General features: G+C 39.2%; 1 protein-coding gene across 2 annotated transcripts in view; it reads right to left on the reverse strand.

The window, feature by feature from the left end:
* The window catches only part of UVSSA (UV stimulated scaffold protein A), a 64145-nt gene that overhangs the window by 20391 nt on the left and 19041 nt on the right, over window positions 1-24713 (reverse strand). For both annotated transcript variants that reach the window (XM_088139440.1, XM_088139439.1), the window contains 3 exons: window positions 18450-18567; window positions 3479-3662; window positions 1345-1479 (listed from right to left, as the gene is read on the reverse strand). In XM_088139440.1, coding sequence (XP_087995566.1) covers window positions 1345-1479; window positions 3479-3662; window positions 18450-18567 — 437 coding nt within the window. The remainder of the gene's footprint in view (window positions 1-1344; window positions 1480-3478; window positions 3663-18449; window positions 18568-24713) is intronic.

Raw genomic sequence — 24713 nt, forward strand, 5'->3', positions numbered from 1 at the left:
TATTTGTTCATTTAATAGGATTAGATGATGATGATGATGATGATGATGATGATGATGATGATGATGATGATGATGTTAGAGTATAAGTATCACTTCCAAAAGCGCTGAACAATATCTTCAGTTAAGATACTTTTTGATATGGGCCACCGTTCCTAATTGATTCATTCCATCCAACTAGAATCAGGCACTGAATACGGTCTTTATTAAATAAAAAATCTATAATAACTCTTTATCAGCAGAATATATTAAATTAGATGTTCAAGGGTAAAATGAAGAGTAGGAATAAGGAATTAGAGAATCCAATTCATTAATATCATTGGAAGACAATTTTGGCATCTCTAGGTCATATTTTTATAGATTTAAGAAAGATTACAATTAATTCAACCAAAATGTTGTTTCATGGCTAGGGAACACCAATGCACGATCTTTTCAGAAAGAAAATTATAGGCTCAGCTAATTGCTGGAAATACGGAGCTTAGTTATTTCAACTAGTTAATTTTATTGTGACCAATGCATTGATTTTTGAAGATACTTATGTTCTTTTGAATTACATACCGATGGTTTGAAATTGTACAGAAGGGCAACAGAAATGGACTTTCCATGTTCTTTTGATTGCAAAAACAATCATGTTTACAGGGCTGGAAAGATACCCGTTCTCTATCACTTATACAATGGTTTTCCTCCCAAATCCCACCTTCTCTCTACGTCTATATTTGAACTAGCATTTTTATGCCAGGAGGACTATTTAGAAGTCCGGCTGCATATTATTAACTTTGTTGGCATATAATGACCTAAGATGTGAGCCAGTCTGGTGTAGTGACTGTGAGTTCTAGTCCCGCCTTAGCAACTAAACTAGCTGGGTGACCTTGGGCTGGTCCCTCTTTCTCAGCCCTAGGAAGGAGGCCAGGGCAAATCACTTCTGAAATCTTGCCAAGAAAACTGCAGGGACTTGTCCAAGCAGTTGCCAGGAGTCAACACTGACTCGAAGGCATCAAAACAAAACAAAACAAAACACAACAAAACACAACACAACACCTAAGATAGGTACATCACCTTCCCTGTTACAGATCTATGCAACTACCGAGACCAAGAATCTATTCCTTGTCAAAATATGCATACACCACCTTCCTGGACTAAAATGGTTCACAAAATGAATTTAAGGACATAAACAGAATTAGTTTCAACTTTGTTTAAACTGAATTAGTTTGAGGAGGATACATTTCAGTGCTCTTTCTCCCAAGAACCCGAGCATATAAAATGCGAGAGCATCACTTGTCATAAACATTTTTGGAACTTGTTCACATCGAGGCAGGAAAACGTGTTCAATATTTTGAACATATTTACTTGAGAATCTTTCCAGACGTTGGTTGCTCTTGGCCCCAGTAGTAGAGATCAATCCCAAAAGGCACAAGAGGTGCTTTAGCTTTGTCTTCTTCACGTTTACTGTTGGGCGCCTTTGATGTTGTTGGTTCACAATCCCTACACGTGCATGAAAAATGGTAAGAAATTAGAGGATTGCCAGTGCCATTTTACTATCAAAAACTACAGTATTTCAACTTGCACTCAAGTTTGCATGGCGCAGCTTGTTTTTGAAGGAGACCTGATTTACTGTACATTCACAACAAAACTCTGTTTTGGATGCTTGGAAAGAAAAGCAGTCCAAACAAGAACTAAGAAGTGGACTAAATTTTGCAGCCCTTTTGTCTTTAACAAGTATAATTATAATGACTGTTCACACTCTCCTCCAGTGGGTAGATCATTAACTGAATCAGCTTGCCTGGGGTGACAAGAGGTACAGACAGTCATTGCTTACCAACTGCCTCATTTAGCAACTGTTCAAAGTTACAACAGTGTAAAAAAAACCCCATTTTGCAACCAGTCCTCGCATTTATGACTGTTGCAGCATCCTGTGGTCATGTGATTGCCTTTTGTGTGCTTCCCAACCAGCTTTCGGCAAGCAGCGTTAATGGAGAACACAGAAGTAAAATCACAAGTTGCAGTCACATGATGTTTCACTTAACGACTGTGACACTTAGTGATGGAGTTGCTGGTCCCAATTGTGGTTGCTAAGCGAGTATCACCTGTACTGCAATTCATATCCAACCAGAAAGGTAAGTGAAAATCTTTACCATACTAACTGACTTAAAACAATATGTATCTCTGATAACAACAGAAAAAGTATCATGGAGAAAGGTTTGCTGTGTGTGCATGTATGCACACTCCCTTATTTGAGTTTGGCGCTCCGTACATGTGTTTGAAATTGCAATGCACCTTGTCATCTGCAAAATCTATTTTGTGCTGTCTGGGGTGAATGCATTATTTGATGTTGAATCTTTAAGTCCAATGCTTAAGGAGTTTCTTGTCCTTTCTGATCAGGCGGGCTCCCCTAGCAGTCATTTTGTCATGGTAGGATTTCCATATCATCTTGTGCGACCACAAAGGTTGGATACCTACTTTACTAACTGTGACAGCACCCCATGATTTATTCCTTTGTTTTTGGCACAGTACCCCTACCAAGGTCTTCCATGTCAACAGCAGGTGTAATGTTCTGCACCTTTTGTCATTTTTCTCTTCTATACAGAGGAAGAATAAAAGTTCCACTGAAGAAAAGCACACAGTTTTAATGTCTCTAAATCTGAAATAAGTTGAACTGAAGTAATTAAAATTAATGACTTCCCTATCGCTAACCCCAAATCTACTTTGTAATTGCTCACAAACTTTCCTCTTCTTTGAAAGATCCTTTTGTTTTTCCACTTTAATCTCAGGAGGGAGAACATGAGAAACCCTTTCAAAAGTGGTCATATTTTGGAGCTTATTCTGCTGCTGAAGAATTAAAGGGTTCTATTGCTCATACTTTCATTTTCTGCTCCATCTTTTCCTGTCATCTAAAACCCTTCCTGGCTGTTCACTCTTCTTATTCCGGAAAGGCCCAATGAGAGTAGTTCCCTCAGGACGTTTTCCAATGGAATTTAATTGAAATGTGGGAAGCCAGGGAGGCTGCAGACCATTGGGGAGTTGACTGTACACTGCATGAAAGAAACCTGAATGCAAATACTCCACATTATGAAGGCAAGATTTAGAAAAATGTACTCAGAAAATAAAAAGACTTCATATATTTAATTCTTGCAGCATATTGTTCAATTTTCATCAATCAAATGCTTCTGATTTTTAATTTCAACAATGGAAACTAGGAGAACATATTTGGGGTTCCTAAATCCTATGAAAAGTTGTAGAAATAGCTTTCTTCAAAATCCTGACCGCTTGCTGCACTTCCATTCTGAGTGTTGTTGATGGCTTCTAAGAACAGGAAAACCTCAAAATGTTCGCAACTCTCCGATTTAAAGACATTGTCTCTACAACAGTGAAATAAGAAAGCCAATCTTACACAATTATTAGGACCCAGCATGACTCCATGCTATTGCTTTGGATCCAAAGTGGATAAAATTTCTAAGATATCTCTCCAAAATCTATTATCTACCTCTCATCTGTAGTTGGCAATCTAGACAGTTTCTCTCGGAGAATTTTCCATGTTGCCGCAGCACAGGTCGGGTCCAGCTCTTCTTCATTTCTTACAGATTGGGATAAGAACTGGGACGTTGGTACCGTTTTTTTCTTTCCAGTCCCTACCACAATTTTTTTTGTTGGCACCGCAGGTTCTAGACCTAAAAAAATTAAGGCAAAGGGGATGGTAAGCAGAGTTATGGCCAAGCAGTGCCTAAAATTCCCCTACATCATCAAAGGGGAAGACCTGGTTGGTTTGTACAGCTAATTTAAAATACAGAATACAGGTAGTTCTCACTTAACAACTACCATAGGGACTAGAAAATTGGCCGTTAAGCAGGGTAGTTGTTAAGCAAGTCACCGCATGACCAGATCCAATTTTACAACCATTTTTACGACCAACATAAAAAAGGCTGCAAATCGCAATCATGTGACCGTGGGTGGTGGTGTGATGGTTTGCAATGGTTGTAAGTAGGAGTACAGGTTGTAACAGACTTTTTCCAAGGCCGCTGTAACTTTGAACCATCGTTAAATGGTTGTTAAGCGAGGACTACCTGTACTTACCAATAACAGAATAGTCTACAGTCACAAATAAGACATTACTGCTAGCAATCCAACTTGACCAAAGAAATTTAAGAAGAAACAAATTTTTGTCTATATAGTTGAGATCTGTACTATCTGGTTTATCCTTGGGGTTCAGCAATTGTAAACCTGTGTAAAGGTCAGGCTTCTTACTGCTGGATAGCAATGCATGAACCCTTTTCTGAACCATATTTCTTAACTAATGAAAAGATTACATATTCCTCCCTCCCCAAATTTTTTTAAGGGAAAAGAAAGCAAAAGCAGAAAAGGTCTTTGAAAACATAGATCAACCCACCAGCCTAATCTTTCTAGAATTTTTCCATTTTTTTTCCTGTACCCCCACATAAACAGAGATACCACCTTTCTGGTTACCTATCCATTGTAAGGTTTGCCCCGTTCGACAGAGAAACTCCCGTGACACGTGTGGTTCACAAAAGAGGTTTACTCATGCGTAACGTAGCAGTCACAAGCAAAGCCAGGACTGGCTTGGTACAATTGCATCACTCGTTATATTCCCCCCTTCCCGCGCTTTTTCCGCCCCGCGATCGCGTTACCGCTGCGGATTATCGGCCCCCCAATAATCCCTCTTAAGTGTCCATGATGGCAGGTTCGGTCAGGGTCCATTGTCCTTGATTGACAGTCCCCCCTGGCTTGGGTTGGTCCCCCCCGTTACGTGCAAGCCCGAGGGTTCTGCGTTGCGCAGCGATCTTGTTTCGCTGCCTGCGGCCCCGTTCATTGTTGGCTCGCGCCGTTATCAGTGTAGAGTTAAAACTTCCGCTGTGGTTTTCCTGTTTGGCTGGGCGCAGGTGGCCCATTAATTAGTGGCGCTTTCAGTTCCTCTTTCCCTCGCTAGCTGCCGCCGGTGGAGTTCACGTGGTCTGGCTGCGAGCTTCCCCGAAGCCCCGTGCTGACCGAACCTGACATCCATTAGTCAATATCTGTATCTGGTACTGGAGATCCAGAGACAATCCATTGCTTAACAGTCTCTCTGGAGGTGCTTTAATCTCAAACGCATTGTCAAAAGGTCCAAGGCTCTTTCTTTAAAGGGACTTTAATGTGATACTGAGACAACTTTGCAGAGGTAATTCAGGATTTCATGGCTACCATTCTGAACATGGGTCTTAGGGATGATAAGCATCTTCTTGAGAGCTAATGAAGTAGCTCTACTTCAGCATCTTCAGCTCTACTGAAGATCCCACACTTTGGTACCTGTTGCCTAGCATCACATTTTGCAGCAAACATTTGGAGCAATGGGTGGCCTTTCAGTGTTGGATGAAATTCATTATTCAGATCCATTTCAATATGTTTTCAAACTTGGTTATGGGATGGAAATGATATTGGTCTTCTTGATTGCTGTGGGGCTTTTGTACCATGTAACATGGGAAAGCACAAAGTTATGGAACATCAGGTCTTTCGTGAAGAGATTGTTTCAAGGGACAATACTGGTTCCATCATGTCCTACCATGCTTTTTAACATGTAATGATAGTGCTCAGGGAAATTAACTAGAGACCTGCGCTGAGGTACCATCAGTATGCAGATCACATCCAGCTTTACCCCTCATTCCCATCTGCCTGTCCCAGGGAAATAGTGGAATATTATAACTAATACCTGGAAACTGTTTTGAGACACAGGAATCTTAAATAGGGTTGCAATCTTCCTGAAAAACCAAGAGTACTATTCAGGACATCAGCTGGATTCTACATTAATTAAAACTCGGGTGGCTATAGTGGCCTTGAATACTGAAGTACCTTTGACTAGCTCAGGCTAGTGCGGCATGTACAGACACATCTGGAAATGCTAATCTGATTTTAGTTTTCCATGCACTAGTGACATACAGTCTAACTACTGTAATACAGTCTATACAGGACTGCCTTTGAAGATGGTCCATAAACTTGAGCTATCTAACTATTGATGGACCAAGGTAGCCTGAATATGATATAATGTTGACCCATTATACTAGTTACTAAGGCATGTCCAAGCTCTTTTTCAATGTGCTGGTCTGGACATCTCACGCTTTTAATGTTCAAGATTTGATAGACCGTTTTTATCCACATCATCCTTTCTGGTCCAGAAGCAATTCCATTTGTCCTCCTTTGAGGGCAGCCAGCACCAAAAATGCAGCAGAATGGTTTGGTATCCAGGATTTATCAGCCGCTGATGATGATGGTGATGATGATGATGATTACATGATTTTATTTTTGTAAGCTGCTTTGGAAAGCTTTCCCCCCTAAAAACAGCCTACAACATTTCAATAAATAAAATAGCTGATAACATCAATCTAGTTTATTTGTGAAAAATATTCCTAGTATTCTTTTGTTCTACTTTGCATAAAAATAGGATTTCTCCAGTCTAAATTCAGAAACCAATAAAAAATTATATATCCAAAATATATAAAACAATCTTTCTCCCTTTTCTGTATCTCCCCAACCCCCAACTTTCCTTGCTTTGAAGGTTTGAATGAAAACTGGCAAACTATGTTCTGATTAAATGGTAGAATGAGAAAAGCATCCTGAATCATAATCCAGTGTTTTATCACAGCACAACTTAATCCTTAATAGTTCTGGAAAAAATGCTCTCTATTTACCTGGAATCTACCCCTCTATTTACCTGACTACATGCACTTGAGAAGAGGCCATCCAACCTCTACGTAAAAGCTGCAAACAAATTAGAGTCTACGGATTCTATCAAACAGTTCTTGGTGGCATAATATTGCTCCTAAGATCTCCATCTAAACTTCTGTCTTACAGTTTGGCTCATACAGACTTGAAGTGAATGTTTCAAACAATCTACTCAAAAAGTATGAAAGTAGAAATGCAGGAATCTTAAGATTACCAATATTGGACAGATTCATGAGCAATTATAAAGCTAAACCAAAAACAAAATGAAATAGGTTAACGTGGGTGTAATAGTAGAAATCGTATTTTAATCACATGGGCCTCATTTTCCTACTGTACACAGAAACTGCAGTAAAATAACTGTAAATTCAGAATTGTCCAATTCCTAAACAATACAAAATATTTCTGTAATTCTGGTAAAATAATGTCAGATACATACAAATATAAAAATGATAAATCAACTAGGTAAATTTTGGGAAATAAAAAGAAAAAAGTGAGTTAAAGCTTTGCAGTAAATACAAAGCTATTCATTTTAATAATTATCTATAAACTCACATTAGGTTATGTGAGTTAACATTTCACATTAAGAGAAATGCCTCCTAAATTACAACTCTTATGCAGAAGGCCTTTTTATACCAGAAGCAATTCAAGACTTTAAAGCTATCCTTTACCTATTTTCATCTGTCCATCATACCACTACAATGCCTTGGTTGATATTTCATCTAATACTTTCGTTCAGGAAAAAATAAAGTCCAAATTCCCCCTTTGCCCCTCCTTTTGTTTAAATTGACCAAATGGCACCTATTTGCCTGAAGCAATAAAGTAGACAGTGTTAAAGAGATAAATCAATAGGAGGAAAGAGAGAGGTTAGGCTTTCTGCTGGAAGTTAGACGGCAGAATGCTGACTTTATTGATTTTAGCTCGTTCAGCTGGCCTTGTAATTAAAATGTAAATTTGAGAAAGAGATTATGTCCTGATAGAAATGGTGGGATTAGGGGGAGATAAAAACTCCTCAGTAAAAATACAGAGAAAATAGAAGAACAGACGTCATCAGGATTTAGTGGAATCGAGAGAAAAACATACAAAACAAAAATATAAATTACAGAAATAAAACTTTTGGAGAACAGGTTTGCTTCCCACCTGCCTTTCCACACATACAGGCCTAATTAATCCAATCTACAAAAATGTTGATTAATATGAGCAAGAATCCAAAGAATTTAGACAGGGGAATTGTGAGGTGTTTGTTTTCTCCTCTGTGCAGCAGAAAAAAAATGATGTGTGAAGACACACAAACATTCTGTGTTACAAACTGAATTTGATGAAGAGGTGCACAAGTGTGCTTTGGATCCTGTTTGGGCATCTGACTTTGCTAATATAGGACATGATGTTCCATCCCTGGAAACAGGATTCTTCTAATATCGTCCACTCAATGTGTTAGTATATAACTGTGCCAACCCTACCCCAACATCTCATTCTCTGCTTTTTGTTGGAACTACCAGCCTAGTTTGGGTTCAAATTTACACTTTCACAAATTAAAATAACTTCTCATAGCAATTTAAGAGCCTGTTCTCAACAGAATTGGGCTCTCTTGCAGAAACACGGGGCATTTCGACTGCAAGAGTGCAAAACGGCCATCATCCAGCAGTGATCAGGTGCAAGTGTAAATAAGGATTATACAAATGAGAGGTCATTAAAAAGCCTGGTAATGTTAATTTGGCATGACACCCCTTAATGGGTTATGTCTTCACACTTCAGTTGCCTAATCACCTAAATTCTTTTGCAAATTTACATTCCATCTTGCACATGGAAAATCAAATTGGCTCTAACATCTATCCCAAAAGTCATTTCTTGCCCTGATTGCAGTCAGAATGTACTTTTGCAGCTGTGAGATTAATTAAAACTACTGAACTAACTGTTTCTGTATGGTAACTGTTCTGTTGCCACATAGGAACCTGGTATAAAAGGGAAAACAAAAATTAGTAAGCCAAGAAATTGATTGTTCTAAATTTTAAGGATAAAATTGAAGTTGCAAATTTCAGTGCTCTTTTCTATCTCAAATGCTTCCTATAAAAATTCAAGTAGCAGTTGAACATCTGTAGTTGATCAGGATACAGAAAACTCAGGGATTGCTCACTCTTTATAAGACAGTGAGTTTCAGAGCAGAATGCTTTAATTAAAAACAATTTTAATTCCAGTAGAAGTGATATATAATTTGCTGTTAATCAGCACACAAATTCAAAGAAATATGACATTACTATATAGGGTTATCTCCTGCAAATGCTTTGTATACAAATCAATGGGCAGCCAATATATACTTGGATATCATGGCTCTGCAGGTGGACAAAAACATTGTCTGGAGCACATGGGACAGGTGGCACCTGGCTACGGTTCCTTAATCAAAATACAGTGGTACCTCGGTTCATGAACTTAATTCGTTCCATGATTCTGGTCGTGAACCGAATTGGCCACGAACCGAATCAAATTTCCCCATAAGGTTCAATGTAAATAAGGTTAATCCGTTCTGACCCCTACGAACGTGGTCGCGAACCGAATTGGTCGGCAACCGAATCAAATTTTCCCATAAGGTTCAATGTAAATAAGGTTAATCCGTTCTGAACCATATGTATTTTTTTTTAACCACAAAAATATGAAACAAAGTACAGTACAGTACAGTATGAAGAGAGAGAACACTAACCTTGCTTGAGGCGACACCAAAAAGCTTCACAGCAAGTGTCTATCTGCAACTGCGATCTCGCCTAGAGGAAGCCATGACCACGCGTCAGAGCAGGGAAGATGGCCGCGGGTCGTGTTCGTCACCCGATGCGGAGTTCGCAAATGGAAGCAAAATTTTGCGAACGCTGCTGTTTGCAAACCGAATTGTTCCTGAACAGAAGCATTCATGAACCGAGGTATTACTGTACATCTCTTCCCAGGGTCATACTGCAGCTGCCCAGGGCAGCTGTGCAATCCCAGGAAGAAACACAGATGTTTTAAGGAATTGCAGATGGATGTTAAGTAAGCACCCCAACATGCCCTGAAGGACCTTTTCACTTTTGAATTTGAAGCCCTGCACATCTCTATTGGGTTCTTGGTTTCTTTTCCACGTGTGAATTCCTTTAGAGCAGTGTTTCTCAACCTGTGTGGACTTCAACTCCCAACATCCAAAACAGAATTCTGGGAGTTGAAGTCCATACATCTCCACGCTGCCAAGGTTGAGAAACACTGCTTTAGAGCATCTACAGTTATTTTTTATTTTTGCTTCTCTAGCCACTCAGTTAAAGACAACGATTTTGTTTTTCATCTCTTTCTGGCAGATCATGGGATAAGGAATGGTGAATACCAGAACCACCACCTGGTTCAGGGTAGGCCAAATCTATTTTTTGAGCCAATTCTTTTTGTACCAAATTTGAAATTTTCAGTAAAATGATATCTTTCACTGAAAGGTTTTTTCCCCCAATGTGTAAGAAATAAAAGCCAGATCTTCCATGAATCTCTCGAATTCCCCTAATTTCACATTCTGTATCACTCATGTGTATTTGTACAGTACACAACTATATGTATTGGAATATATATGAACATACACGGTCCATAATGATTAAGCTTTCTTTATTACTTTACTACATTTAGGAGTATGGCTCCCACATTCCCTCAAAACCAGAAGAAGCCCATTTATGAAAAAATTCAGCATCCCAGATCTAAAAAACAGAGTAAATAACAGCCCAAAACATCCCATTTAGTGCACAACATTTATTGAGTTCATCTCAATTCAAAGTATATTAAAAAGTAAATCCTTTAACACAAGATAGGGGAAAAAAATCAATACATGAATAATTTAAATAGGATATAGAGTGAACTTGTTACTTACTTGTAGCTGCAAGCTATGAATGATAATCTGTGAATTCATATAAGTGTGACAACTGTGCTGCAACTAGTCTGGACTTTTCTATGGATTAGAGAATTGTTTGGTTGGAGCCTACACCCCACCTACCCACTGAACCCCCTCAGTTCCTAAAATGAACACAATGGATTCTAAGGAACAGTGAGGACACCTGAAACCAGGTAGGGCAGAAGAATGGACTGTGTGAATTCACAGGTAAGTAACCAGTTCTTCCTCATCATGATCTCTGTGATTCACATATGTATATGGGTGAATTACAAGCTTTTTACCTGGAGGAGTTCCTGGTTGTCATAAGGTAGCCAAGGAGATTCTTGCAGAGACTGCATCTCTCTGGCAATATAGTAGAGGACCAGCTTGTAATGCTATTGAAAGTGAAATGGCTGAGTGCCGTATGCCTATTTGGATAGGGGAACACCTGCACTGACAGGTTTGGAAAAAAGGCAGGTAATGTCTTGATTCAGGTGGAAGCTCAAGATTGACTTTGGAAAGAAGGAAAACAGATGGATGACTACTTTGTTCTATGAAATATATGGAAAGAAGAAGCTCTTTGTAAGACACACAGCCCTCCAACCTGATTAGCTGATTCCACAAGTACCAAAAAGGTTACCTTCCATGAGAAGCTTGCACTGAGAGAATAAGGGAAAAGCTCCAGGCCAGAAGCGGTGGGCTAGACTATCCATGAAATACTTCATTAGGGAATCAGAAAAAATTAGCCTTTCCAGTGGCAAAAAGGAAGGAGATGGCCACGAGGTATACCTTCATTGAAGAGAGAGCCAAGGCTCATTGTTTCAAGTGCAAGAGAAAAGGCAATTTGTGATGGAAGAGATATTGCAGGGCATTGAACAGCTATTTCTGGATGAAGTCTTTAAAGGGTTTCCATTTAGGTGCATAGGAAGACTCCGTGGAAAGGTTCTAAGATACAGCCTACATAACCTTATCTTAGAGGAGTTATGGAATTGAATCTACCAAGCTGTAAGGTCTGGATGGGGAGGATATTAGATTAGCTCAGAAGGCTGTAGTACCCAGCAGGAGAGACAGGACAATAGGGCCACCAAAGTATGATGATAACACAGTTGGTTAAATGTCCATTGATCTTTGCCAAGGCTCTGGACAGCAAGGAGAATAGGTGGAAACATGTAAAACAGAAGATCATCCCAAGAAATAAGGAAGGTGTCGCTGAAAGACTGGGGAGATCAGGCATTGTCAGTTGTCCTGTGATGCAAATGGATGCTTGGGTTGGCGCAATAGGATTTGATTACAGCCATTGCTAATGATTCAGTTTCCATTTTTGGTTGCAGGTAAACTGACTGGCAAGAATGTTGTCATTGACAGGGATATGGACTGAAATGGAGGGATGGATAAACTTTATTTACTGCATTAATTTCCCACTGTAATCCAAATCGACTCTTGGGTGTTATGCTAAAACTATAACATAAGGTGCAAATGAGGGGTGGGTTCTAAGTCATCTTTTTCATTTATGTACCTGCTTACCATGTAGTTCTCTAATACAACCTGGATAGTCAGTCCATGGATTCGGTCTTGGAAGGTTGGAGTCACTGTATCATGATTCTTTGCATCTGAACTGTTTATCAAAGAGAGTGGAGGTGAGCTCCTCATAAGAGCATGGGGGTGTTGGTGATGAGGACAGAGATGTGAAGTGAACATCTCTGGTGAGATAGTCTGAAAGCAGCCACTAGTGGACAGATTCTTTGAGACAGGGAAATATTGAGAGGAGGGCCTACCTATCAGCCACAGCAGTCACATCGCCCTAGAACTGGAGAATAATACAAAGCTCCAACTTTTGTCATGGAGATCTTGTGTTTAAGCACCTGAAGCCTCCGGCATCATGGTAATAATGACAGAAACTCTTCTGGTAATATGTAGTGTTGTCCCAGTGTGTAACCTATTGATCCAGAGGCCACGGCAATGTACAGACTTGAGCTATGCAGTGAGATAATTTGGGCAAGAATATCTGAATATGTGCCAGTCATCTGAATAAAAAAAAAAATCATAATGGTACCTATCAAGCTTTACACTGGAGCCTGGCAGTGTGTTTCAGCTGTCCAGACACCTACCCCTTATTTAGGAATAGGAATCACTCACAAAAGAGCCTGGGACATGATTCAGCCAGATTAGACACTTTACTGCAGGCAAGAATGAATCCATAAATACCCAAATGATTTGCGCTCTGCAGTGCAAAGACATGGAAGTCTTTATATAAGTTTATGCTTCAGAGTTTTAGGCTCTCTCCACATCTTTCCAAGTTAACAGATACTTGTAACAGTTCTCTCCAGCCTGGGAATCTTTAGCTGCTGAGTCACCTCTGGGAAGTCACCCCTGGGAAGTGAAGGAATACAATGGCAGGAACCATGCGTTCAGAAAAATACTCTCCTGAGCAGTAGTGAAGCCAAGTGGTAAACCATGAAGTTGGTCAGTGAATTATTCTATTATAAAACACAGGAAGGAGTGATGGTGGAATAAAATAGATCTATGAAAGTAGGCACTCAGGAAATCTGTGAATGAAAGCCACATTTGGTTCTGGAAAAGGGGAAGGTTGGAAGGAGAGAGTTTCCTGAAATGAGAGTACCTCAAAAAATAGCTGAGATAGTCACCTGGAGGCATGTTCTCAATATTCCTTGTAGAACAAGGGAAGCCTCCTGATGTAACTCTGGAGATGCCTTAGAAGTGACATGGTGTGGTGAAGCCAGTAAGACAATCTTCTGAAACTACTGATGGATTGCAAAGATCATGAGCTATGGAAGCTTGTGTGCCTTGAAAGCAAGCCAAGCAGCCCTGAAACGGTTAGTAACAGGTCAAATATGCCATTTCAAGTCTTGAAGCGGCTATCTATTACTCTGCTGTATTGGTGTGGGCAGTGACAAAGGATAACAAAAGCTCCTAGGGACAGAATGATACCCAGCTTCCATGTGACAGACTCGTGGCCTTTGGCTGACAGGTGAGCAGGACCATGTATGGTGGTGGAAGGAGGTGAAATAGGGTGCTGCAGCCCGTTTCCTGTTGTCAGAAGCTTTTCAACTCTCATGAGGACAGTATCATTGCTAGATAATTCACCTGCATTGATGGGAAGATCCTCAATTCTAGCCTTAGCCATCAATCTCAGCCCAGCAGAGTGAGCCAGGCAGGGCAACATGGGATGATGGAAGATGCTATCTTCTGAGTCAGCTGCTGTATTTAATTCATGCTTGGCAAACAGTGTTGCTTCTTTTTGAAAAACCTGGACTCTTTACCTCTTTCCATTGGCAAATGAGATAGAAATGGGGATCTCTTCTCCTACAAAATAATGTATTTTGTCATACATGAAGGTTTGGAATACAGAGGAAGACAGCCAATTTCTGCCATTCTCATCCACTGATGCAGAATTTTGTTGTGAGCCACTCAGCATTTGTTAAGATGGCCAGCCATACAAATCTCTCAAATAAAATAAAGAAATAATTTTTATTCAGAGTGGGAGCCTTACTCTGATGCTTCCACTGCAAGAGGGTTAGGTGGTAGATGTTAGACTAAGAAATGGCATCCCTATCCTTTATGGCATAAAGATGCTGAATGTGACAAAACATTGAAGGCAGAAAAGGGGGTTTAACAAAGGAGAAGATTTTTGTAAAAGAGGCCATGCTGGGCACGAACTTGGATGTGAAAGCAGTCTTGAAGAAATGTCTGGAAGGTTAGAAGAGCAATGCTAGCAAAAACTTTCATGTGGTCAGTCCAAAGTCTAATACAGTGGCAGGATTTGAGAAGGATTCAGAATGGAGGGCCACCACTACGGATTCATTCTTGCCTGCAGTAAAGTGTCTAATCTGGCTGAATCATGTCCCAGGCTCTTTTGTGAGTGACTCCTATTCCTAAATAAGGGGTGGTCAGTCCAAAGTCTAATACAGTGGCAGGATTTGAGAAGGATTCAGAATGGAGGGCCACCACTTGTAATAGTCTTACTATAATTCTGGGTTGTTCCAGGAATATGGGTCCACTGACTGGGACTATGAAAAACGTGGTGCTGAGAGGGAAACTGCAGAAGCTGAGAGGAAGAAAACAATGGGATGGTACAAGACCAAAACTGGGAAGAGATATTATTTGGAAGCAGAAGGGTGTGAGGTGTCTAACTATAATATTGGTCACCTCAAGATGACCAACAGGCAAAATTGCAGTTTCAACTATTGCAAGGGTGGTCCAGTGGAGATTTCAAGGGAGTTCTGTCATGATTCTCCCTTCCCAAGATGGGAAGAAGAGTTGACAAGAAATAGACAATACAAAAAGAAGAGTCCATCAATAAGGAAACTGGAGAAGCTGAGAGGAACTCAGAGCTGTTGGAGCTGGAACTGGGCCTTTATCCCTCTTTCCCTTTTTGTCACGGTTGGAAGTGGGTGTGGCTCTGAACTCTTAATATGTGATGTTCTCAGTGCTTGAGACTCCTTTGTGAGTGATGGAGAATTTGACTGATCTCTTGAAGAAACCACTAGAGACATTTTTGGGACACAGAATAAAGCCTGGAGAAAGACAAAGGAGCTACAACAGGTTTGGAATCTGTTGCCCTTAAAGGTTGCTCCCTGTGAGTAGCTTGCAAATAAGAATATTTAGTAAATGCCTGACAGTGTTTACGAGTGTCTACTGCGTGACATTCCACAAAGCGAAGCTAAGCCAGCATCCTCACTTTAGTACTTTATTTATTTTGATTATAGAGGCATTGGTGTGGAATGCAGAACAGTAAGGCCAATCAGGGTTTTAAGGTAGCAACAGACCATCAAGTAAATGATTTCCTTGGAGAAGATATGCATATTTGCCTTAAAGCTATATTCCAATTGCAGGCTGAGTTGGATGAAGTCTGTGGCTGCAGGATTGGAAGTAAATATTGAAAAGTCCTTTGTAACGTTCATTAAAATTGACAGAAAACTATAGGAGTAATTGTAAGACAGAACTGGGTTGCATATTATCCCTGTGGATTTAAACATTTAGGGATGATCATTACAAAGGATTGACAACAATTTAAGAAAATGTAATTATGATGCTATATTATGAAAACTAAGGTAGAATTAAAAAATTGGCAACATAATCTTTTACAGCCTCATTATTACAAAGAATAGCAACAGTTTAAATGCCTATTCTTCTAAAAATGTTTCTTTTTCAGATGGTCCCAATATTTATAACTGGTTTAGTAGATTACAAGGAACTGTACTACACTTTTGGAACAGATTAACCAAATCCCGCAAGATTCATCCAGGTTTCTCTCTATTAAAACTTTACAAGATTTTGGCATTCTAGCAAGCTCTTGTGCAAGAACACTGAAATCTCATGAGATCTGGGCCATTTTTAATTTAATTCGGGAAACCTATGCATACCATTCAGTGACATTACAGATCCCAGTGCCTTTAGCACAATTTTGCTAAATCCATCTTAAATATCAGGTTTTATACAGAAGCATTATGTTCTAAATGAAATATTACTTAAGCATCGCACCATTTAAAAAAATCCCCAAAATGTAATCAACTTAAAAAAAAAAAAAACCTTTGGTGAATAGGTAGACAAAGAACAAGCAACGTGATGCTTGTTTACTCAAACACCAACTGTTGTGCTCAAACCATCAAAGAAAAAATAATCTTTGCAGGAAAATGTATTTAATTGATAAAGAATCTGGGCATTTATAATAGATGGGGAAAAGAGGAGGATAGCTGTAGCAGCATTTAGGAATCTGTTAAAGCCTTTTCAAACTGAGTATGAACTGATCAGTTTTACTGAGTTTCCTTGTTGACAGATCTAGATCCAGTGAGATCCTAACAAAACTCGTAAGAGTAGAAAAAGACTGAAGGAGTGTGAAAGTAAAGATTACATGGGCTGGAAAGCTCTAAATGTCATTGTTAAATTAGGGCTGCAAGTTTTAATTGAATAATTGGTGTCATTAATCAATTGAAGCTTTAAGAACGGCTTAAAAATGTCTCCCGATTAATCAGCAGGGCTGAAAATAAATAAAGATTACAGGTCGCTCATGAATATACTATATGCACTGATACACTATTTTTCTCCTAACTAAAGAAAGTTGATAGAAAAAATATTAAGGAAGACTTTTCTCTAAAACCTGGAACAATTCTCCTTTCAGCATTTTCAAAGCAAAAGTACAGGCAATTAACACTGCTTAATGAAGATCAGCATCACTACAAGTAGTTCCATTAAGTTATCCATGGTACGAATGGGATGTGGACTTATTTCTGAAGTTATTTTGACTCTGGGGTACCATATCTGGGAATAATATCAGCCTTGCATTCTAACAAGGAGCTTTTGCTCAATGTATCCTAATTTTTCATAATTAGAAGAAGAGATATTTTTCTTTCTTGGGATTCTCTGGAATAAATGTTAGCTAGTACCTCCTAGTTTGACCTACCAACAATTCTTTGCACATTTATTGAAGGAGGTCACACTAATTATAAAATAGCTCCCAAATCAATCTGCATAAATGTTATGCAAAAAGATCAAGTGTACCAAGAGTACCAATACGCTCCAAGTAGCAAGAGATTCTGTTGATGTATTGTCGAAGGCTTTCACGGACAGGAGCAGATCTCTATAAATACCCACAGAAGGGTCACATCACCCTGGGCACAGAGAGAACTGCTCCTGTCTGTGCTCCTGCACTCTGAAGATGCCGGTCACAGGTGCTGGCGAAACGTTAGGAAACAAAACTTCAAGACCACGGCCACACAGCCCGGAAGACCCACACCAGCCATCAGATTCTGCTGAGTTTGACAAAGTTAACTACATTAGTTTAAAGTATATTTTTAAATGAACATGCTCAATTTCAGTTGCATCAAAGAGGTAAGTCAGGAAAAACTACGTAGATGAAGAGCTAAGAAATGCTAATTTTAGATTCTAAAGAATGTATGCAGAATTTTAATTTGGGGGATCCTAAATCCATGAACATGCACATCTTAATGGTAATTCCATTATTACTGGAAATTTGACATACACACAAAGGCCATGGGAATGCTTTAATTCACATTCCAGATAGGATGTGATAATAACTCTTGGCAATGATGCCAACATAGCAAGAGGTATTAAAGACTGTCGTCTCTTCTTTCTAAAAGAGAGACGCTTCCATGAAAAACTAGTTACTGGAGTGAAACCTTCCAGTTTCATGTACATGTTATTCATAAGTCCGATAGTTCTCAGAAATGTGAACAAAAACACCAAGTTTTAACTACTTTTCTTCTTCTGAAATTCACTGACAACACCAAAAGTTTCTGACCGAAGCAGCCCACAAACAAACTTTCAGTAGCTTGGGAGTAACTGGGAGTAAACTCAGGCTACCCTTACATCTAATAAAAACTTGCTCCAAAAAATACTTAGATTTGAAAATCAGAACACTATTTTTTAGAGTTATTGCCAAGTAGCCCTGCTCAGGTTACGATGGCCAACATATTAAACCAGTGGTTCTGTTTTCAAGTTCATCAATACTCTGTTAAATGATACTGATTGTGGGAATTTCCAAAACCAAATGTTATCTTGTGCTAGCAAATTGGTATCAATACTTACTTCTCTTTCTTTATACATCAAAACAAATAACACTCCCTTTTCAGCATATAGATCTGCACATGTATGTGCAATCCATTTTTGCTTCCAAGTTTCATAAAAATAGGAGCAAGTAAAATAACTCCTGATCCAAGTTACGTCCCAGAGAATATGTGTTTTTCTAAGCCATGCCTTGTGACTTCCCTATTATGGAATGATTCCTCACAGTGGTCAGACAGGTTACTTACCCCACCGATGCCTTCATGACCGGATAATGACTGTTTATTTGCTTTACTACAAGTAACAAGCAGGGTTGAAGCCTTTCACAGCTGGCCAAACTCACCGTATTCTTGACGAAGGTGGTCTGGGATGTGGGGCTCATAGCCCTCTTTCTCAGGCACTTCCACAAACTCATCATCATCATCATCATCATCATCATCATCATCATCTGTACTTTTCATCTACGATGAAGAGTTAAAAACATTCAAGACACGTTGGAAAAATCTAGCAGTCAATCCATGCAGAAGCCACGTATGTAATGTTTGCTTTGTTACAACAAACATGTATTTAGTGATGGAAGATCTGATGTCTCATTTCGTTTCCAACATTAACTCCCATATTATGTGAAAAAGCACAACAATCTGCCTGTCCATCCGTCCATCCATCATCCATCTCTCACGTGGGGATTAGAAATGTATCGGGGGAAACGAAATGATGCCCTCTGTCTCTGGATGAGAGACTTCTGGTTTGATCCAATGCGGTTCTTAAGTTTGCTATTAAAACCCTTTCCCCAAATGTATTGAGACAGGGGTGACAGCTCTTCCCCCACGCCAGTGTTTCTGACAACTCATATTTTTGAAGGGAATACAGCAAAACCTCTGGTTTTCTCAATGAGCAAGTAAGAAAATCAAAAAGCTAGGTTACTGTGAGAACAAAAAACCAAACCTTTACATGATTATGTGATGTTTCATACAATCACCTTGTGGCAACAGCATTAGAAAGAAGAATTACAAGCAATATCTTATTTCCCCAGACCCTAATAACACCTTTGGACTACAGAAATTACTGAAATTACAAGAGGCATACTGTAAATAGATAAAATAAATTGCACATTAAAAGTTAACTGATTCATAAATTTTATACTCGTTATCGCTTTATGAACTGCCAAATCTCCTACCGTGGCTACTTTCTGGGAAACGAAACCACCACCAGCACAAGGAAAAAAGACACATCTATAAAAGCTAAAACTACAGCGTCCCTTAACATATATGCCTAGGAATTATCTTTTTTTAAAAAAAGTCCATACTAATTTGCAGTTTTTCATGTTTTCCTACAGAACTTTACATTTAAATGTAAAAAAATTAATAGGCAGAAAGTCACATTTTTTAAAGAGTTCCATTCTTAACCTAGCAGTATCATACTATGCTCTCAGGCCAAAATACATGTAACCCTTTAGCCCTAATTTGACAAGAGGAAGCTGTGATTTTCCACTGCAGCCAACTCTTACCATTTACAGGTAGTCTTCGCTTAATGACTGTTCATTTAATGACAGTTCAAAGTTATGATGGCCTTGGAAAAAGTGTTGTATGACCTATACTTGCACTTACAACCATTGAAAATGGCTGCGCCACCACCCCGGGGTCACATGATGGCGATTTGTGATCTTTTTTACGATGGTCATTAAGCAAATCACATGGTCATTAAGTGAATTCCAGCAAAGAAGTCCATTGGGGAAGTTGGATTCGCTTAATGACCATGTGATTCGCTTAACGACTGTCAAAAATGGTCATAAAATTGGGTCTGGTCACATGGTGACTGAACGACTGCCCCACTTAATGACCAATTTTTCAGTCTCTATTGTGGTTGTTAAGCAAGGACTACCTGTACTTCAGTCATCTAACCATACATCTGAACAATTTAATTCAGTTTAGTCTATATCCAGATACGCTGAAAACTGACTCATGGTGCATTTTTTAGACATGCTGCATTGCTGGTACACTGCGCAACATGGCAGGGATCATTTTAAAAGTCATACCAAAAGCAGCAGCAGATTTAACAAATCATAAAAAGTGATCTCTCTTCTCTGCCGGAGGGCAGAAAAGCAACTGCTGCTCTGTCTGCAGGTCTGCTCCCATCCAGGCGTTTGCTCCTTAACTTTTGGAGAAGATCAGCTCTGCACCATCTCAAAGGACTTGGTGGGCTGATGAGATAGTCTTCTCAGTGGGCATGTCTGGTCACTCTGGACTTCCCTCCCTCCTAGCTAGAGAGCTATATCGTATGCTTCAGGCATCATTTTTTATTCCTGTATGATTCCTACATTGGCTGATTGTAATACTGAACTTTTTATTTTTGAGGTTGTGTTCACTGCCCCCCCCCCCGTTTTTACCTTATTTTATCTGCAGCTTTTGTAATCCATTGGGCCACCCAAAGTAGTAAAAAAAAAGTTTGCTGATTGACAGACTGACTGTTGCAAAAAATTTAGCCTTGCATTCCAACCATTTCTTATATGCCGACCACTGCTTTTTTAATCAACGTTGTTCAGATATCTCAGTAGGAATCCTGGGCAAACTTCCAGTTTCTTTCTGAGTACACGTCCTCCTCCTCATTCTTTCTGCTGATTTTCCTGGTGGTGATAGCCAACTTTCTGCTGGGGATAGCTAATTAACAAGGCTGGGCCAAAAACAGCAGCTCCCTGCCACCCCTACTTAACATGTCTCACCCAACAGTTCCCTTCAGTTTAAACCCTGGATGAGTAAAAAAATAACTTTTTGAAGAGGCAAGGGCTTGTGAATCAGACATCTTCAATTCCAACTCTGCCGCCTCCAAAAGCATTCAGGATCCTTCACCCTCTTTCACTGTGTGTGCAAAGCCAACACCGGGACCAATCTCTCCCCACCTTTTTACCTTCCTCCCTGGAACTCAAGCTACGACCAGACATATCACATCTAGCATCCTAAACATAACGATCGAGAACCCAAAGTTACCTTTTCTCAGTTCTCCTGTTCACAAACGCGTCTAAAGGAAGGAAAATATTTTGGGATTTATACAGCATCCGTCTCTTGCAGGAAAAGAACACTGGTGTCTTAGCACTAAATTCAAAAGCCTGTTTTCCTCATTTGTCAAAAATAGGTTTGGCTGACAATGACGGAAAGGCCATTCATAACGAAGTTAAACAATTTTCTTCTGGTTTACCAAGTTAAAGCTCCTTCTACCTTTTTAAAGCTAACAGCAAAGCATTTCTGCTGAGGGGTATTGGATTCGGTTCAATGTTTTAGAAAATAGAACCATAAGTGACATAATCAATAGGCTTTCTCTTTTTTAAAAGAGAAAGTTTTAAGTGCACTTTACAAAAACGCAGCCTGCAAACTTCTCATCATTAGGGATCACTGATGCATTGCACTGCACATTGCAGAGAAATTGCACGGGAATTTCCATGGGATCTGATTGAAAACTGCAGGAGGCAGATGTCAGACTTCTTACAAAGTCCCCTGAACTATAATCTCAGGTTAAACTGGAAGAGAAGCCAGAACAGGTTTTAAAAGTCTTCCAAAACTTCCCAGCTATTCTTTTACACAGACACAGAGAGGATTCAGGTTCACAAAGATGCCTCTCCCAATTAATACCTGAGAGCAGAAGTGCAATGCGAAACCGGTGTGTCAACATTCCTGCACACTTACAGTTGGAGGCACAAAGGTCTGCCGAGAAGAGAAATAATAAGATGCAAATTCACTCTGTTTAGGCACAATCCATGAAGTGCACATTTAGGCGCTATAGAAAGCATTAATCATAGGAAACTGTAATTTTTGTTATCAGTCCAACACTAATCAAAACGCAAACCTGTCACTGGCACTGACCTGTGAAACGTCCCAATTATACCGTTTGGAAATGACAGGAGCACTTAACTTCCTCGCTGAGTAAATGACGGCAATCAATCACGTTTGAATAACAATGAGCCACGGAGCTGAAAATTATTTTTTGTATAGAATCTACCCAAGAATTTATGAAAGGTGAAAAGCCACCCAAGGTTTTAGGGGCGATGATTGCTTTCAGCTAGTACAGTGCATATCAAACACTAAACAGAATTTATGTGTTTTAATTTTCCAAAAGGTAGATGTGGACTTGGTGCTACAATGCATAACATATAATGCCAGATTTTAAATATGAGGGTCATTTTCATAAAATATTATGCTTATTGTCTGCACCCTTGAATTCGTTGAATAACTTCTTTATTAAATTCTCATTTGCTGTAAAAAAAAATTAACTGCTTAGCATTAATCCCTCGATTCCCAAATAAAGATATTAGCATTCATATTATTTTAAGCAAGCTGCATTCCCCTTTATTTGTAAAGATAATTGACTATAAATGGCATTGAGTGGGGGAGGATACCCTAAGAGCTACCCATCAGACTTGAATAGAAACAGGATCATTCCATCATTTGCGGTTCTCCTTCTTTTCACTTAAAAGCTGCATATTGAAATAACACTCTTCTTTTATAGCCAGAAAAGCACCAGGATTGTGTTAATTATGTTTATTATGTTTGAATTTCCCTCTGCTAATTCACAGCACTCTTTGCACCAACTGAAAACTCTACTTCTGACTGTTGCTGGTGTAAGCGTGCACTTGGGAAGTGTAAGCTTCGAATGGAGTTACATCCTCCACAGTAGTCACAAGAAAATCAATTCAAGAGAACTTAGCAACTTGGCTAAAGGAAGCCACGTGTGTAAACTGACTCCAAATGGGGCCCATGCATGGGACCCCAAAGTCTAACTATACATCTTTTTTCCATCTTGCACTGTTTTGACTCAGAAGTTCATCAAAAGACAGGCATGCATTTCCGTCTTGCTGCAGTGAGTCACATGTAAACATTTTTGATCAAGTAATAGTCACATCAAATACTTTTTCTGGTATTCTTTTACAGTACTCAAAACTGGCCTATCTTAAATGTGTAACAGTTTGAAGAGCTGATGTGACTCTCTTTAAGATTTAATTTGCTCACTTTCCTTCACAGAGAACTCAGCCTCATCTCTTGTTTGAACTCAGGAGGAGACAGTACATTATTGAAAATAACAGTTTGTTTCTAAGAGGGCTTCATTAATGTGCAACAGACTCATGCTGAATATTCCATGGCAGAATTACAATTTAGATGCAACTTTAAATTACAATTGTGTAGAGAATAATGGTGGATGAATAACCTACTAAATGTAAGCATTTTAAATAGTTAATATGCTTCCAAATCATTATGCAAATATTATAACTAATCACTGTGTTGGGTGGTGACTTATGTGTTGGTTGCAAACAAATCAAGTTACTAGCCCAGAAACATACTTTATCAGTCCACAGTATTGGTGAGTTACTCTCGCACTGATAGATAGGGCTACCAGTTCTCAGAGATACAATGCCTATATACTGTATGGGTGTCTCATTTGAAAGCAGAATACTCATGGGAATTCTTGGAAAATGACTTTCCAGTCCCCTCTAATAAATATTATATCTGACTATATCCATCTATAGACTAGACCAGTGCTTCTCAACCTTGGCATCTTTAAGCTGTATGGACTTCAACTCCCAGAATTCCTCAGCCAGGAAGGCTGGCTGGGGAATTCTGGGAGTTGAAGTCCACACAGCTTAAAGATGCCAAGGTTGAGAAACACTGGACTAGACTACTGTATTACCAGCAATGGGATTTTGTAAAAAGCAGGTATGAAACCAGTGTAAACACTGTTTTCTAGAGAATTTTATCCTCAACTAACAGTAAAACAGTATGAAGTATTACCAAAGTATTGTTACATTTATCAAGCTAATAGGATAAATTTTTCTGACAAAAAATCCACATGGCTTTTACAGCTGAGCCATCCTATACCACTAACTCTTCAAGAAAGGCAGAGGTACATATGGGATACAAAGGGATTTTCACAACACTTCTGAAAGGATTTTAACCTGAACTGCTAGTTAACTCTGATTAAATTGATCGTTTCAATGGATAATTCTTAGAATGGGAAATGCCAGGAATAAGTTTCCCATGGATCTCTATTAGACCATGTTCTATTTTTTTAATAATCACAAATGACCCAGAGTGAGGCAGTCTAGAATGGCTGCGTCTGCACAGGATGCCAAATTATTCAAATAGTAAAAACACATAGTCAACGTCATAAAGTCTGAACTTGACATACCATTTCAAAATCTGATACACTTTATGTAACAACAGCTCCTAATTCATGCACACCTTCTAATATTGTACCAGCCTGCACCATGCTAGAAATCCTAATATTAGACCCTAATATATCATCATCACCACCATCGTCATCATCACCATCACATATTATTCAGTAGAGTATTTTGACAGAGGATTTCAGTTGCTTTTATTGTTCATGTTTGCTTTCCTTCCTTATCCTAGTTTTACTGTTTCTGTAATAAACTTCTACTAACTCAACTGTTAAGTAGGACTAAATTCCCACCTGCACCTTCAAGGCTTGGCATACAGCACTTCTCACAGCTTACGCTAGAGAAAGAAAGAAGGAAAGAGAGGCTACTGGCTTAAGCAGCAACCACTGAGACCACAACTGTTGGGTCTTCCTTCTCTGAAACAAACTCTCAGCTTTCTTCTCG

The sequence above is a fragment of the Python bivittatus genome, unplaced genomic scaffold, assembly GCF_059951505.1.
Source record: "Python bivittatus isolate LINGU-HERP-01145 unplaced genomic scaffold, Pbiv_v1 ctg000210_np1212, whole genome shotgun sequence".
Classification (NCBI taxonomy): Eukaryota; Metazoa; Chordata; class Lepidosauria; order Squamata; family Pythonidae; genus Python; species Python bivittatus.